We start from the raw sequence: 14,774 nt of genomic DNA on the forward strand, positions 1-14,774 counted from the left end.
TATACCCGGTTGTGCGCTTGAGCGCAGATGTTCGCGTGAGTGTCGGGGGTGCACACGTGCGTGTTATTTCGTTCCTCGTGCAACAGACGCTGCAGGGGGCTCGGGACTCTTGCTGGGGGCAGGACCCTTTTAGTACAGCACCGAGCACAAGGGCGCCTTGTTGTGCCAGCACCCGGGGTCTCTGCGATGGGTGTCCGCAGGGTGCCCTGCGGCGCCGTCACCGCTTCTGCCAAGCTACCGGAGGTGGTCTCAAACCAGGCAATACTCCGATCCGTGCCGTGGTCCTCGTGCTTAGGATGCGTTATCACCCCCGTGCCGGTGCCACAGGGGGCCCGCCGGGCACTGGTGGCGTGGGGACAGACATACTTGCTTTGGAGGGGGCGGCGGGTGGTCTCCGTGTTTTGGCTAGGCGGCTGTGGTGACATGGAGCCGCGACGGCTTGTACCTCCTGCCCTCGCTTAGCCCCCCCAGAGGCATCCACTTCTCTGCACGGTTTATGTCTCTGCAGGGTCGGCGAGGGAGGAGAGGGAGGTTGGGGGCTGCGCCCTGGCCCCGCAGACATCTCCTCTCGCACCAAGCCCCTTCTCCCTTCCAGGTACATATGGGCCTTTGCTCCAGGTGGGGAGTGGCCCCAGGGAGAAGGCGGGAGCCATTAGTGCAGGGGTGGCCACCCTGATAGAAGGGGGGGGGGGGGGCACCGGGATGTGTAGGTGTGGGAGGGGGCAAGGGAAAATGCCCGGGGCCACCAAAGTTTTTGAGTACGCGGAGATGTTGATGGACGGTCGCCGCCGAGCCAGATGCCCCCTCGCCCAGTTCCTCTGCCTGGGGCTCTCTCATCTCTGTGCCTCAAAATTGGGGGGGGGGGACAGGGTTTCCCCCTTTGTCACCTGCCCTTCCCGCCCGGCAGCGCCCCTGGGCTGTCCCCCTGCCGCGGGCTGAGGGCAGAGGTGCGTGGCGGGGGCTGCCTTGAAGGGGGTGCACCGAGGGTCGGGCACCCCGGGCGGGTGGGTGCGGGGTCCCGGGCCGGGGACCCGAGGGGAGACACCCCCCCCCCCGTGCCCGGGAGCTCCCCCGTCCGCCGCCCGCGGCTGCTCAGTGCTGCGGCGCCCCCTGGCGGGCACGGGAACGGCACCGGGGGGGGCTCGGGGATGGAGGGCGGCGGACCCCCAGCGCACCCTTGTCCCTCCCTCAGGCCCCGACCGGCTCCAGCCCCTCGGCGAGGACCAGATGCGCCCCTGAGCCCGGCCGGGCCCCGCCGCGACATGTTCAACCCTGTCACCTCCCCGGCCACCGGCTACGCCGAGCGCTGCTGCCTGCGCCCGCCGCACGGACCAGCCCCGGGTGGCCCAGGGCCACAAGGTCGGTCATAGCCCTCTCGTCCCGACCGGTGCTCGGGCCCGAGCGGTGCCTCAGCTTCAGCTCAACCTCAGATTCAGCCTACGGGTTCGGGGACGCCGCGGGGTCTTCCCCTCTCCCCCTCGTGCCACCCACCCTAATATGTCTTTGGGTCTTTCTCCTCCCCTCTCTGCCAGGACTTGATTTCCCGTTATGCCATCAGTCAAACCTCGCGAGCAGTCACCGTGGCTATGGGTTGGTGCCAGGAACTGAGCACCCGGGCGGTGGTGATGGTAAGTCTCCAGTCTCGGGATGGCGTGGGGCAGGTAGGGGTTTAGGCATCTCCCGGGGATGATGTTGTGTCAGGCAGCGCTGGGGACAGTGATACCTGTGATGACAGAGGAAACTGCTGGGGCTGCGGGTGGCTTTCCTGGAACGGTGATGCCGGCGTGAACCGGGAGGATTTGTGTTGGCTGCGGCCAAGGGGATGAGGCGCTTCTCTTGGGACGATACCAGCAGCTGCAGGGAGAGACACGTGTGTCAAGGGGTTCAGGTGCCCCCCCCCGTGAACATTAATGACTCTGCCAGGGAGGGGAGGACACTTTTGAGCTTTGCCACAGTCCAAAGCCGGCAATAAGTATAAATTGGGAGAGGAGCGGCTGGAGAGCAGCCCTGCGGAAAGGGACCTAGGGGTGCTCGTCTGCAACAGCGTCAGTAGGAGCCAGCAGCGAGCCCTGGCAGCCCAGAGGGCAAACGGCGTTCTTGGGGGAGGAGGGGGTGTCAAACACAGCACAACCAGCCGGTCAAGAGAGGTGACCGTCCCGCTGTATTCAGCGTTGGTGCGGCCTCACCTTGAGTGCCATGTGCAGTTCTGGGCCCCGCTGTTTAAGAAGGATGGGAATTTCCTTGAATGGATCCAGAGGAAGACAGCAAAGCTGGTGGAAGGGCTGGAAGGAACGTCCTGTGAGGAGCAGCTAAGGAGCAGCTATGTCTAGTTCAGAGAAGAGGAGGCTGAGGGGCGACCTCATTGCTCCCTCCGGCTTCCTGAGGAGGGGACGCGGAGAGGAAGGTGCTGAGCTCTTCTCCCTGCTATGCAGGGATGGGATGTGTGGGAATGGTTCAAAACTGTGCCAGGGGAGGTTTAGGCTGGACATTAGGAAGCGTTTCTTTACTGAGGGGGTGATCAGACACCGGAACAGGCTTCCTAGAGAGGTGGTCGATGCCCCAAGCCTGTCGGTGTTTAAGAGGCATTTGGACAATGACCGTAATACCATACTTTAACTTTTGGTCAGCCCGAATTGGCAGACAGTTGGACTAGATGATTATTGTAGGTCACTTGCAACTGAGATCTATTCCATTCTATTCTATTCTATTCTATTCTATTCTATTCTATTCTATTCTATTCTATTCTATTCTATTCTATTCCATTCTATTCTATTCTATTCTATTCTATTCTATTCTTAATTAGAAGCTAGCTGGCACACTCAGGGTACTCCTCCAGGCTCCAAAGCACCAGGCTTGTGTCCTTGGGGGTTTCTTCAGCCTCCTAGGACCCATGCTGAGAGGATTGCCCCCCACTCTCTGCTGCCATCCCAGGCTCACGGTTCTCAACGCCCCGTGGTGCAGGCAAACTGGGCAAGAAGCGGGCACTGTCCATCTCACCCCTGTCAGACTCTAGCATTGACCTGCAGACGGTAATCCGCACCTCACCCAACTCCCTCGTTGCGTTCATCAACTCCCGCTGCGCCTCTGCCGGTGGCTCCTATGGCCACCTCTCCATCAGCACCATCAGGTGGGCACCAGCCTTCAGCCCCACTGGCATGCCTGCAGCCTGTCAGTCTGGGAGCCTGAATTCCCAACTTGGGGAATTACTTGCCTGGGGTAAGGGCTCGGGAATGCGGGAGCAGAGCAGGACGGCGGGTTAGGGAAGGAGTGGCTGGGAGTTCAGACACCTGGGGTCCTCGGCTCAGAAGACCTAAATTTCTGTCCTCTAACGGTGTCATCTGCTCATCCCTCTTGCTCTTTGCAGTCCGTCACTGGGGTACCAGAGTCCACCGGGTCAGCAGAAGGGCCAAGGCCACCTGTACAGCCACACGCCCCCACCACCCCCATGTAGCTCCCACGAACACCCCTCCACCCGCCCGGGGCTCCTGCACCATGCCCCGGCTCGTGGGACTCTCAAACACTGCCAGGTAAGGGGGCCTCGCATCCATATAAGCGGTGCATCCCGTATAAGACGTGGTCCAACGCTGACCACTTTCCCCTTACCCCCTGCACTGGTAGCAGCTAAAGTTGGAGTGGAGCCTGAGCAGCCCTCTGACTGTCAAACACCCAGAGGAGAGATCCGAGTGTGACATCTCCAGTCCGGCTTCCACAGGCACCCAGGTACTCTCCAGGCCTTTAGATGCATCCCCCCCACACACTTCCCCAGGGCTGTACGCTCCTCCCTGGAACTGATCCCGGTAACAGGGAGTATAAAGGGTCATACCTGGGACTGCTCACCTGCCTGTGCTCCCCCAGGACCCTTTGCTGGGGCTGCTCGATGTTCGTGAAGATCTGGAGAAGGAAGATGGGAAACCGGAGTCTGAGGCTGTGTATGAAACCAATTGCTACTGGGATGGCTGTGCCAAGGAGTTCGAGACGCAGGAGCAGCTGGTGCATGTGAGTGAGGTCCTGCCTGGGTACACCCAGTCCCAGAACCTGCCCTCGGGCTGCTGGCTGGCATCCCCCCGTGCCAACCCACGACCCCTATTCTGAGACTGTCGTCCCCTTCTCCCCCCCGGCACTGAGAATTCACCACAGAGGTGCAGAACGTTGGAAGTTGCCCCTTGGAAGGGAGGGACATGCATCCTCCACTTTTTGTGGGCAGGTTCCTTGTGACCATTCCATACCGTGTCCCTCAGGGGAACATCCAGTCTGGCCTTCCTCACCCCTGGGGCGGCTCTCCTGGACCACTGGTGCATTCAGACTTCCTCCTTCGCTCTTTGTCTCCCTCCGCTCAAACTCTCCTGTATCCCCTTGACCACCCCTCAGACTACGTTGATCCCTAGGTCTTCTCTTGGTCCTCCTAAAATAGCCCCCAGCCATCTCCTGTGCCCCCTGCCTCCTCCAGACAACATCCAACCACTCTGTTTTCCCCTAACCTCTGGTGTCTCCCACTGTGTCCATTTCTCCCATGATATTCTCCTGAGACACCTGAATCTCCCTGACCCTTGGTGCCCTCCCCAATGCCGCCGGTGATGCCCCTCTCTCCTCAGCACATCAACAACGAGCACATCCATGGGGAGAAGAAGGAGTTTGTGTGCCACTGGGCAGCGTGTTCCCGGGAGCAGAGGCCCTTCAAGGCTCAGTACATGTTGGTGGTGCACATGCGACGTCACACAGGCGAGAAACCTCACAAATGCACGGTGAGCTGGCGTGAGCCTTTGCAAAACCTCGGCCAAGCTGTGGTGCCTCGCAGCGGGCAGAGCTCGGGGCAGGGGGCGAGCCGGCCCACCCGGTATACGGCATTGAGGGGCGCGCGTGGTGGGGAAAACGAGGTGGGACGGAGAGGGGTGGTCAGGAACACGGTGGTGCATGATAGAGCGGGGTTCGTGTGTGACAGGCCAGAGCCTGTGTGAGCAATGGCGTGGCAGAGGTAGAGACCTACGTAGCGGGCTGGGTACGGCGGGGCCACGTGGGCAGCGCATAGCGAGGTGGTGTGACGGAGGCCAGAAGGATGCTGGGAGGGCTGGAGCCCCTCTGCTGGGAGGACAGGCTGAGAGAGTTGGGGGGTTCAGCCTGGAGAAGAGAAGGCTCCGCAGAGACCTTAGAGCCCCTTCCAGTCCCTAAAGGGGCTCCAGGAAAGCTGGGGGGGGGGACTCTTGATCAGGGAGGGGAGCGATGGGACGAGGGGGAAGGGTTTGAGACTGAAAGAGGGGAGATTGAGCTGAGATGTGGGGAAGAACTTCTTTGGTGTGAGGGTGGTGAGAGCCTGGCCCAGGTTGCCCAGAGAAGCTGTGGCTGCCCCATCCCTGGAGGGGTTCAAGGCCAGGTTGGAGGGGGCTTGGAGCAACCTGGGCTGGTGGGAGGTGTCCCTGCCCAGGGCAGAGGGTTGGAACTGGATGATCTTTAAGGTCCCTTCCAACCCAAACCATTCTATGATTCTGTGAAGGATGAAGGGCTGTGTAGTGGTGTGAGGACATGCACCGGAAGGAGGGCAGGTGCGTTGTGCGTTGGCTGGGAGGTGCGATACGTGTCCGTGGCAGATGTGCCGTGGGGGTGATGTGGTACAGGGTCTGTTGAAGGTGTGTGGCATGTTTCACCCTGCTTGCCTGCGCAGTTTGAGGGCTGTAACAAAGCCTACTCACGCCTGGAGAACCTCAAGACGCATCTACGCTCGCACACGGGTGAAAAACCCTACGTATGTGAACACGAGGGTTGCAACAAGGCCTTCTCCAATGCTTCCGACCGGGCCAAGCATCAAAACCGTACTCACTCCAATGAGGTACTGACCCCTCTGGGGCTCCTTGCACCCCTTTGGGCTCCCCTTATGCTTCCTGATCAGTCCTGGACTCTGTAAACTCCTTGCATCCCTGTTTTGGTTTTTTGTTTGGTTGGTTTTCTTGGGTTTTTTTTTTTCCCCTGTGTGTCCCAATTCCCTCCTCGCCTGCTCTAATAACGTATGGCCTCCTGCTCCCTGTTCCCACCAGGGTCCCTTTACCGCCTGTCCTGCTCCTGTGAGGCACCATCCTTGCAATTCTTCCTCTGGCTCCCTATGACCTCTTCCAAGGCCCTGCTTGGAAGCACCTGAGCTGCCCCTTCCAAGGGGACTCAGCTTCTTCGATCCCTTCCCACCCTCAGTTCCCTCAGTTCCCGGGCCGACTCGAGAGGGAAGGGAGGGGGATTTATTTCATGCCCATCCGGTCCTTTGTTGGCAGGGGTCTCTAGTCGGAGCTGACACCTTCCCTCCACTGTTCCTACCTTTTTTCCCTGGCAGAAGCCTTATGTGTGCAAGATTCCAGGCTGCACCAAGCGCTACACAGACCCCAGTTCCCTGCGCAAACACGTGAAGACAGTGCATGGTCCTGATGCCCATGTCACCAAGAAGCACCGAGGGGACGTCGTGCCAGGCCGGGCGCTTCCCACCCCCAGTGGCCCCCCAGACATGAAGCAGGAGAAAGACACAAATGGCCCTGCTGAGGGCAGGAAGGATGACGGCAAACTCTTGGTGCCTGACTTGGCCTTGGTAAGGAGCTGGGGGGTGCAACGGCAGAGGGAGTCCGGGCCAGACCTGTTGGAGGAGCCACTTTGCGTGGTAGGGGAGTCACCTCCACGTCTGGCAGGGTGCGGGCTCACAGATTGCACGAAGTTGTGTAGTGGATATCGTCTGACCCCCCCCTTTTTCTTGGTTAACGTTTTGGGTGCCACCTAGAAGCCACAGCCCAGCCCAGGCGGGCAATCGTCGTGCAGCAGTGACCATTCCCCGCTTGGCAGCACCACTAACAATGACAGCGGGGTGGAGATGGCGGGCAACGCAGGCGGGAGCTACGAGGATCTGTCCACACTGGAGGATGTGGTGCCCGGTGAGCCCATGGGCACCTCGGGGCTCATGGCCCTCCACAAGCTAGAAAATCTTCGCATTGACAAACTGAAGCAGATGAGGAAGCCGTCGGCTACGAAGGGCCTGAATTTGCCGGCCATCCCTGGAGCCGGTGAGACTGTGGTTCCCTCCCACCCCGATGCAGGGCCAGTCATGGAATCATAGAATCATAGAATGGTCAGAGTTGGAAGGGACCTTAAAGATCATCCAGTCCCAACCCCCCTGCCATGGGCAGGGACACCTCCACCAGAGCAGGTTGCTCCAAGCCCCATCCAGCCTGGCCTTGAACCCCTCCAGGGATGGGGCATCCACAGCTTCCCCGGGCAACCTGTTCCAGTGCCTCACCACCCTCACAGGAAAGAATTTCCTCCTAATACCTAATCTCCATCTCCCCTCTTCCAATTTAAAACCGTTACCCCTTGACCCACGGTCACCCACAGTCCCGTGGGCACGGTGTCAAGAGGGGTCTGGTTTGCAGCCGGAGAAGTTTCCACATCTTCCTTTCACTCGTGGTGGACCCCCCATGTCTGGGCTGTCTTTGGACTCAATGATCTTAAAGGTCTTTTCCAACCTGGAAAAGGTTGGACTAGATGATCTATATGGTCCCTTCCAACTCTAAAAAAAATTCAGTGAAATTCAGTGAAACCTAAACGATTCTAAATTTTCTGCCCCCTCTTTGTTGGCACCGGTTGAACCCGCTTCCCGTCCTACCAGGCACTAAACCGCGGAGGAGGCCACATCCCGGTACTGGATGCTTTGACCGCCGGTGCCGTGCTGTTGTGTCCTAAGTGTCCTGGTGTAACTTCTCCTTTTCTTTCCTCAGGCCTGCCCGGAGAGGTGCCCGGGGTCTCCGTGCCACCCCCAGCCGCCTCGCACCGGCGCGTTGCAGAGCTGTCGGCGGCAGAGATGGCCGTGCCACCCAACGAGCGCCGGAGCAGTGTCACCAGCACCGTAAGCTCAGCCTACACGGTGAGCCGGCGCTCGTCCCTGGTGTCCCCGTACCTGGCTGGGCCGTGCCTGGGTGGCAACGAGGCAGGGGCAATGCCCGGGGGGACAGGCCTGGCAGACGGCTATGATCCCATCTCTCCGGACGCCTCGCGACGCTCCAGTGATGGCAGCCACTGTGGAGGGCTACCAGGCGTGGGCAACCTCACCCCGGCCCAACGCTACCGTCTCAAGGCCAAATACGCTGCGGCCACGGGTGGCCCGCCTCCGACCCCACTGCCCAACAGGGAACGGGTGGGCATGGGTGGCCACGGCATCTTACCCGGGGACTACCTCGGGCCGGCCGAACCCTGCTACCTCGCCAACGGTTTGCTGCGAAGGCACAGTTCCAACGACTACCCCGGCTACGCAGGCAGCGTTCCCCCTCACCTGGTGCCTCGGAACAGCGTGCGGCGGGCCAGCGACCCTGCCCGGACCACGGCCAACCCTCACGCCGTGCCCAAAGTGCATCGTTTTAAAAGCATGGGTAACGTGAACGTGCCAGGAGCGGGCAGAACTGCTCTGCAGCCTTTAAGCGGTTCTGATGCCAACCTTCAGCGCCACGTCTTCTCCCCGCGCCCACCCAGCATCAGTGAAAACGTCTTCTTGGAGAATGTGAGCGTAGAAGGTCCTGGCCCGGGCCCAGAGTCTGGCTTCCTGGAGATGGAACAGTATTTGAACTACCCCGAGGAAAGCTTCCCGTGCCAGGGGACAAGCGTGGAGCTCCAGTGCGAAGGCCTCTATGGCAGCACTCATCGGACCACGGCGGGGGTGCAGCTGAATCCGGGAGGGCACGGGGACGCGGAGAAGGGGTTGCTTCAGCCTGAGCTCTCCCTCCCCCAGTGCCAGGTGAACCAGCACTTCGCAAGTATGAACGCTGGCGACAGGACCGTACCAGCTACTTGGGATGAACCTCCCCAAGGCGGTCTGGAAATGAGTCCTGGGCAGTTCGGCGTCAGTGCCTCTGCCGCCGCCACGTCTGGGCCACATTGTCACCGTCAAAGTACTGAGTACCCACTACCCGGTTTTTGCGGGCAGCAACCCAAACTTGTGAGCTCGTGCCAGGACGGTGAATTTTCTACAGGGCACCGGTTTAACCGACTACAGATCAAATCTGAGCAGCGGTACCCAGCACCTGCCCCAGCGCTCGCTTCCTGCCAGAATGCCAAGCTTGCTGGCTCCGTGCCACCTCCTGCATCGTTTGGCCAAGCCATGAACGTAGCTCCTGGCGGTTGTTACCAGTCTGAGGGACAGGCGCCCGTCGCTTACATGGGCGTGTTGAGCCCGGGTGGTAGAAGAGTCCAGAGCCCCGCCGTGCAGACCAAAGAACTGATGGTCCGTAGCTACGTGCAGGCCCAGCAGGCTCTGATGTGGGGAGACCAACTCCCCTCCAAAGATGGGGAGGCTGGCGTGGGGATGACCGGTGAACCTGGGCAGTGCCAAGCCGTGCAAGCCCCGTCGTACCTCAGCCCCAAGTACTCTGGTTACCAAACCAAACCAGATCACCTGCAGGGTCTGGCGGAGACCCGACACCTCCTAAACGCCCCGTGCTTCAACCCAGAGATGGTGCCGCATCCGCCTGGCGGCCCTAAACCCTCTGGTCACCAAAACAGCCTGAACTACGCGGGCAACCTGCCCCAGCCGAGTCGTTCCTACGAGGGAATGGAAGCCGGCTCCCGGCGTGTACTTCGCTTGCCGCCCGCCCGCTCCGCACTCGAGGGTCCCGGTAACGCCCTGGCGTATTACCCAGCCCAGGACACACATTTACAGGTGGGCAAAGGTGGGCATAAGCTGCTGGGCCAAACGGCAGCAAGCTGCGGGGGTACGGGGAATTACGGTGGGAGTTTGGAAGGACTCAAAGGCAGCTCCTGTTACTACCCGGATTCGGGGGAGCAGGTGGCGAACAGCCTGGATTCCCTGGACCTGGAGAATACGCACCTTGACTTTGCTGCCATTGTGGAAGATCCGGAGCCACCCGGGTCCCCGAGCCCTGCCGGTGGCCTCCTGCTTCCCGCGTCTGGTGGTGCCAACATGGCTGTGGGTGACATGAGCTCCATGTTGAGTACTCTGGCAGGGGAGAGCCATTTCCTCAACTCCCTCTGCTAACCGAGAGGTACCAGCCATCAGGTGGGCACGTCTGCAACCCGAGGGGGCAGACCGCATTTGGGCAGAGGCCTGAAATCCTTTCTCACGTGCAGATTTATGCCTGGGGGAGGGAGAGGGGGGGTAAAGGGGGAGAAACACCCCTGGAGTCTCCCCTTCTCCCGTTTGTCAGCGTCAGGCTCTTTCAGGGAAGGAACGTTGCTGGGTCCCAGGCACGGCCACAACCCTGATCAGGTACTTCAGGTCACCTCTTCGGGGGGGGGGACACACTTTTTATACTGAGCCCTTTCATTCCAGCGCTTGGAACCTTTCCCTGCCTCCCCCCGGCCCGATGGACGCGGTGGCCCCGCCAGGGTCTCGATGTCGAAACCAAAGAGTTTTACCCTCCCCATCCCTGTGGGCAGGCCCCATCCCTATGTTCCCACTGTCATCGTGGTGTCATCACCCCCCCCCCCCCCCCCCCCTTAAATCCCACTCAGTCTTGGTCTCACCACATGGATGGGGCGGGGGGGGGGGGGGCTTTGGGTGCTTGGCACTGCCTGTGTCGCTCTGTACGTAGCGTGCGGACGTGGATGTCTCTCCTGTGGGTTTCAGCCTCTTTATTTGAAAGAAACAGCGGTGCCGCTCCTCCCCATTAAACCCGTTCTCAGGGGAAGAGCGAGCTCTGTGCTTTTTTTTTTTTTTAATCACTACAGATGGGCTGCAAACTGGAGCCCTGTGCAGTGTACGCACAGTACACACAGACACACACACTACACACAGACACACACTACACACAGACACACACTACACACACTGTCCTCCCCTCCCTCCTTCCCTCGTCCGGCACCAAGACCCGCTCCTGCCCGGGGTCGCAGAAGTGCTCCCTGCTTTAAATTAGGGATCCGGCCGTACCCCCAACCTGCATGGGAAACCGCACACCGATTCCAACCGCAGAGGGAAGGGCAGAGCTCTGTGTGTGTGGGTCACGGCAACCCCAGGCACAAATCCAGGTTGGGCAGAGAATGGATGGAGAGCAGCCCTGAGGAGAAGGAACTTGGGGGTGTTGGTGGGTGAGAACCTCAACGTGAGTGGGCAACGTGCGCTCACAGCCCAGAAAGCCCCCCCCAACATCCCGGGCTGCATCCCCAGCCCCGTGGCCAGCAGGGCGAGGGGGGGGATTCTGCCCCTCTGCTCCGCTCTGGGGAGACCCCCACCCCAAGTGCTGCCTCCAGCTCTGGGGCCACCAACATCAGGAGGACATGGACCTGTTGGAGCGGGGCCAGAGGAGGCCACGGAGATGCTGGGAGGGCTGGAGCCCCTCTGCTGGGAGGACAGGCCGAGAGAGTTGGGGGGGTTCAGCCTGGAGAAGAGAAGGCTCCGGGGAGACCTTGGAGCCCCTTCCAGTCCCTAAAGGGGCTCCAGGAAAGCTGGGGGGGGACGACTCATGATCAGGGAGGGGAGCGATGGGACGAGGGGGAAGGGTTTGACACTGAAAGAGGGGAGACTGAGCGGAGATGTGGGGAAGAACTTCTTTGGTGTGAGGGTGGTGAGAGCCTGGCCCAGGTTGCCCAGAGAAGCTGTGGCTGCCCCATCCCTGGAGGGGTTCAAGGCCAGGTTGGAGGGGGCTTGGAGCAACCTGGGCTGGTGGGAGGTGTCCCTGCCCAGGGCAGGGGGATGGGACCGGATGGGCTTTAAGGTCCCTTCCCACCCAAATCCTTCTATGATTCCATGTACATTTGGAGGCATGGTCTCGAGGTACGGCTCAGTGCCTCTGGGGCTGTGCCAGGATCTGAGACTTTTCCTTCAGGCCATCTTGGCCTCTCTGGGGTTTACACTTGGCTCTTCCTTGGCATTGGGCTGCACACACACACACACACACACACACCCCCCCGAAGCCCATCCCATAGACCCCAGGGTACCCCCAAGTCCTGTTGTGAAGCCCCCCCACGGAATGTGCTTGGTTCTCCCTTAACGTGGGTGACTCCGCCCCCTCGGGCCCACCTCCCGCCCCCTCAGTTTAGACTGGACATTAGGAAAGAATTTTTCACAGAAAGAGTGGTCGGGCATTGGAACGGGCTGCCCAGGGAGGGGGTCGAGGCACCATCCCTGGATGAGTTTAAGAGTCGCTTAGATGTGGTGTTGGGGGATGTGGTGTAGGGGAGAACTTTGTAGAGTAGGGTAGATGGTTGGACTCGATGATCCCGAGGGTCTTTTCCAACCTGGATGATTCTATGATTCTATGATTATTCCCTTGGGAGAAGAGGCCAACACCCACCTCTCCGCACCCTCCTTCCAGGTGGCTGTAGAGGGCAATGAGGTCTCCCCTCAGCCTCCTCTTCTCCAAAGAGTTCCCTCAGCCTCTCCTCGTGTGACTTGTTCTCCAGCCCCCTCACAGCTTGGTGCCTCTCCTCTGGACACGCTCCGGCAGCTCGGAGGCCATGGCAGCGGCTGCCCGGGCTGCGAGCGGGGACAGGGCGGAGAACGGGAAGCCCCGCCCGCCGGTGAGCGGTTACGGTCCCCGGCCGGATGGAACCGGGCTGAGAGCGGTCACCGCTCATCACCCTAATGAGGGCTCGGACGATTTTAAGGGAGTGCTGCCCCCCGGCGGCCAAAGGCCGGTACTGCGGGCGGGGGGCCGCGCACGCGCAGCGGAACCACCCACCTCCCGCTCGTCCCCGCCCCCGGGCGGCGCTTGGCGTCACTTCCGCAGCTCGGGCGCACGCGCTGTTCCGCCGAGGCCGGGCCGGCGCCGGGCCCGAGGGCAAACCGACCCCTCCGGGGCCATTAGTGCTCCCGTACCGGCTGCAACCGCGCGCCACCGGCCCCGGAAGTGCCCGTCAGTCTCCCGGAAGTTCATCTCTATGGCCTTTCGGTCCTCCGGGGCACCGGAAGTGCCCATCGGCTCCCTGGAAATTCGTCTCTATGGCCTTTCGGTCCTCCGGGGCACCGGAAGTGCCCGTCAGTCCTCCGGCCTCTAGTCTCTATGATCCCGCGGATCTCCAGGGCACCGGAAGTGCCTATCAGCTCCCTGGAAATTCGTCTCTATGGCCTTTCGGTCCTCCGGGGCACCGGCAGAGCCGGTCAACCCTCTGAAGTCGATTCTCCTGGGCCAGAAATAGCAGTTACTCTTCTGGAAATCACACGCTTCCAGCATTCTTCAAAAAGTGCAGAAAACGTTAACAATTAAGGAGAAGAATGGAATGTAAAAAATGGAGTAAAAACCCGTTACTTTAATTGCTTTTGCTCATACCTTTAAGTATGAATATTTTCTCCGGAATATCATCTAAATCTTTTAAAATAGTAAACTATTCAGAGAATCACAGAATGGTCAGAGTTGGAAGGGACCTTAAAGATCATCCAGTCCCAACCCCCCTGCCCTGGGCAGGGACACCTCCACTAGAGCAGGTTGCTCAAAGCCCCATCCAGCCTGGCCTGGGACACTTCCAGGGATGGGGCATCCACAGCTTCCCTGGGCAACCTGTTCCAGTGCCTCACCACCCTCACAGCAAAGAATTTCCTCCTAATATCTAATCTCCATCTCCCCTCTTCCAATTTAAAACCGTTACCCCTTGACCCACGGTCACCCACAGTCCCGTGGGCACTGTGTCAAGAGGGGTCTGGTTTGCAGCCGGAGAAGTTTCCACATCTTCCTTTCACTCGTGGTGGACCCCCCATGTCTGGGCTGTCTTTGGACTCAATGATCTCACACAGGGAGACCTCACAGCAGCCTTCCAATATCTGAAGGGAGCTACAGGAGAGCCGGAGAGGGACTCTCTGTCAGGAGATGTAGTGACAGGACAAGGGGTAACGGTTTTAAATTGGAAGAGGGGAGATTGAGATTAGATATGAGGAGGAAATTCTTTACCATGAGGGTGGTGAGACACTGGAACAGGTTGCCCAGGGAAGCTGTGGCTGCCCCATCCCTGGAGGGGTTCAAGGCCAGGCTGGATGGGGCTTTGAGCAACCTGCTCTAGTGGAGGTGTCCCTGCCCAGGGCAGGGGGGTTGGAACTCGATGATCTTTAAGGTCCCTTCCAACTCTGACCATTCTGTGATTCTATATGACACCCGCTGAAGTAAACGACCACCAGAGTGCCTGTAGTTACTAACGACGGACAGTAGATGACGGCAAAGACCGCGAAATAACATCTCGCTTAATCGACTAATGAAGGGGCTTGTTTAGGATAATGATTCCTTGGAGTGGGGGGTGTTTATGCCTTACACGGCGAAAAGAGGTGAACTAAACCTGTACTAGGTCAGGCGGTGGGGAGGAACGTGAGCTCCAACTTCTCAACCCATGAGAGGAGAGACAGAAACTTAAGCGGCCGGGATAAGGTAGAAATACCTGAGAACCGGAAAGAGGGGGTGTGCCTCTGCTTGGAGATGCACCCGATTCAGCGCTGTTTCGTATAATAAATTCCCCTACAGACCCCTACGAGCCCATACAGGCCCTTATGGGCCCCTACAGCCCTGTACAGAACCCTACAGGTGTCTACGAGCCCCTGCGGTCCCCAGCAGACCCCTACAGGCCCATACAGACCCCTACGAGACCCAATATGCCATATGAGGCCCTCCGGGCCCCTACAGACCCCTATAGGCGCCTACTAGCCCCTGCGAACCCATATGAGCTCATAAAGGCCCTTATGGGCCCCTACAGATCCCTACGAGCCCCTACAGACTCTTACGGACCCCTACGAGCCTGTACGGACCCCTACAGGCCCTTACGTGCCCCTACGAACCCCTGTGGGCCAATACAGGCCCCTACGAGTCCGTACAGAACCCTACAAGCCC

The 14,774-nt window shown here is 59.9% G+C and overlaps 1 protein-coding gene across 1 annotated transcript; it reads left to right on the plus strand.

Annotated features, from left to right (window-relative positions):
* The first annotated feature begins 1,262 nt into the window (after positions 1–1,262).
* On the plus strand, positions 1,263–10,006 carry GLI1 (GLI family zinc finger 1). Its single transcript, XM_074164926.1, has 11 exons — positions 1,263–1,359; positions 1,533–1,628; positions 2,932–3,127; positions 3,365–3,527; positions 3,619–3,720; positions 3,856–3,996; positions 4,593–4,742; positions 5,657–5,821; positions 6,314–6,562; positions 6,749–7,028; positions 7,740–10,006. Exons 1-11 carry the CDS (start codon positions 1,263–1,265, stop codon positions 10,004–10,006), a joined length of 3,906 nt encoding a protein of 1,301 aa, XP_074021027.1.
* Positions 10,007–14,774: the final 4,768 nt, after the last annotated feature.

Source organism: Numenius arquata, chromosome 29 (genome assembly GCF_964106895.1).
Source record: "Numenius arquata chromosome 29, bNumArq3.hap1.1, whole genome shotgun sequence".
In the NCBI taxonomy this organism is placed as follows: Eukaryota; Metazoa; Chordata; class Aves; order Charadriiformes; family Scolopacidae; genus Numenius; species Numenius arquata.

Excerpts from the sequence above, each read along its gene's own strand:
- GLI1 (XM_074164926.1), top strand. The coding sequence starts at position 1,263 with ATGTTCAACCCTGTCACCTCCCCGGCCACCGGCTACGCCGAGCGCTGC. Across the intron at positions 1,629-2,931 it reads GCACCCGGGCGGTGGTGATG|GCTCACGGTTCTCAACGCCC; the intron begins GTAAGTCTCCAG and ends CTGCCATCCCAG. Across the intron at positions 6,563-6,748 it reads TGGTGCCTGACTTGGCCTTG|AAGCCACAGCCCAGCCCAGG; the intron begins GTAAGGAGCTGG and ends GGTGCCACCTAG.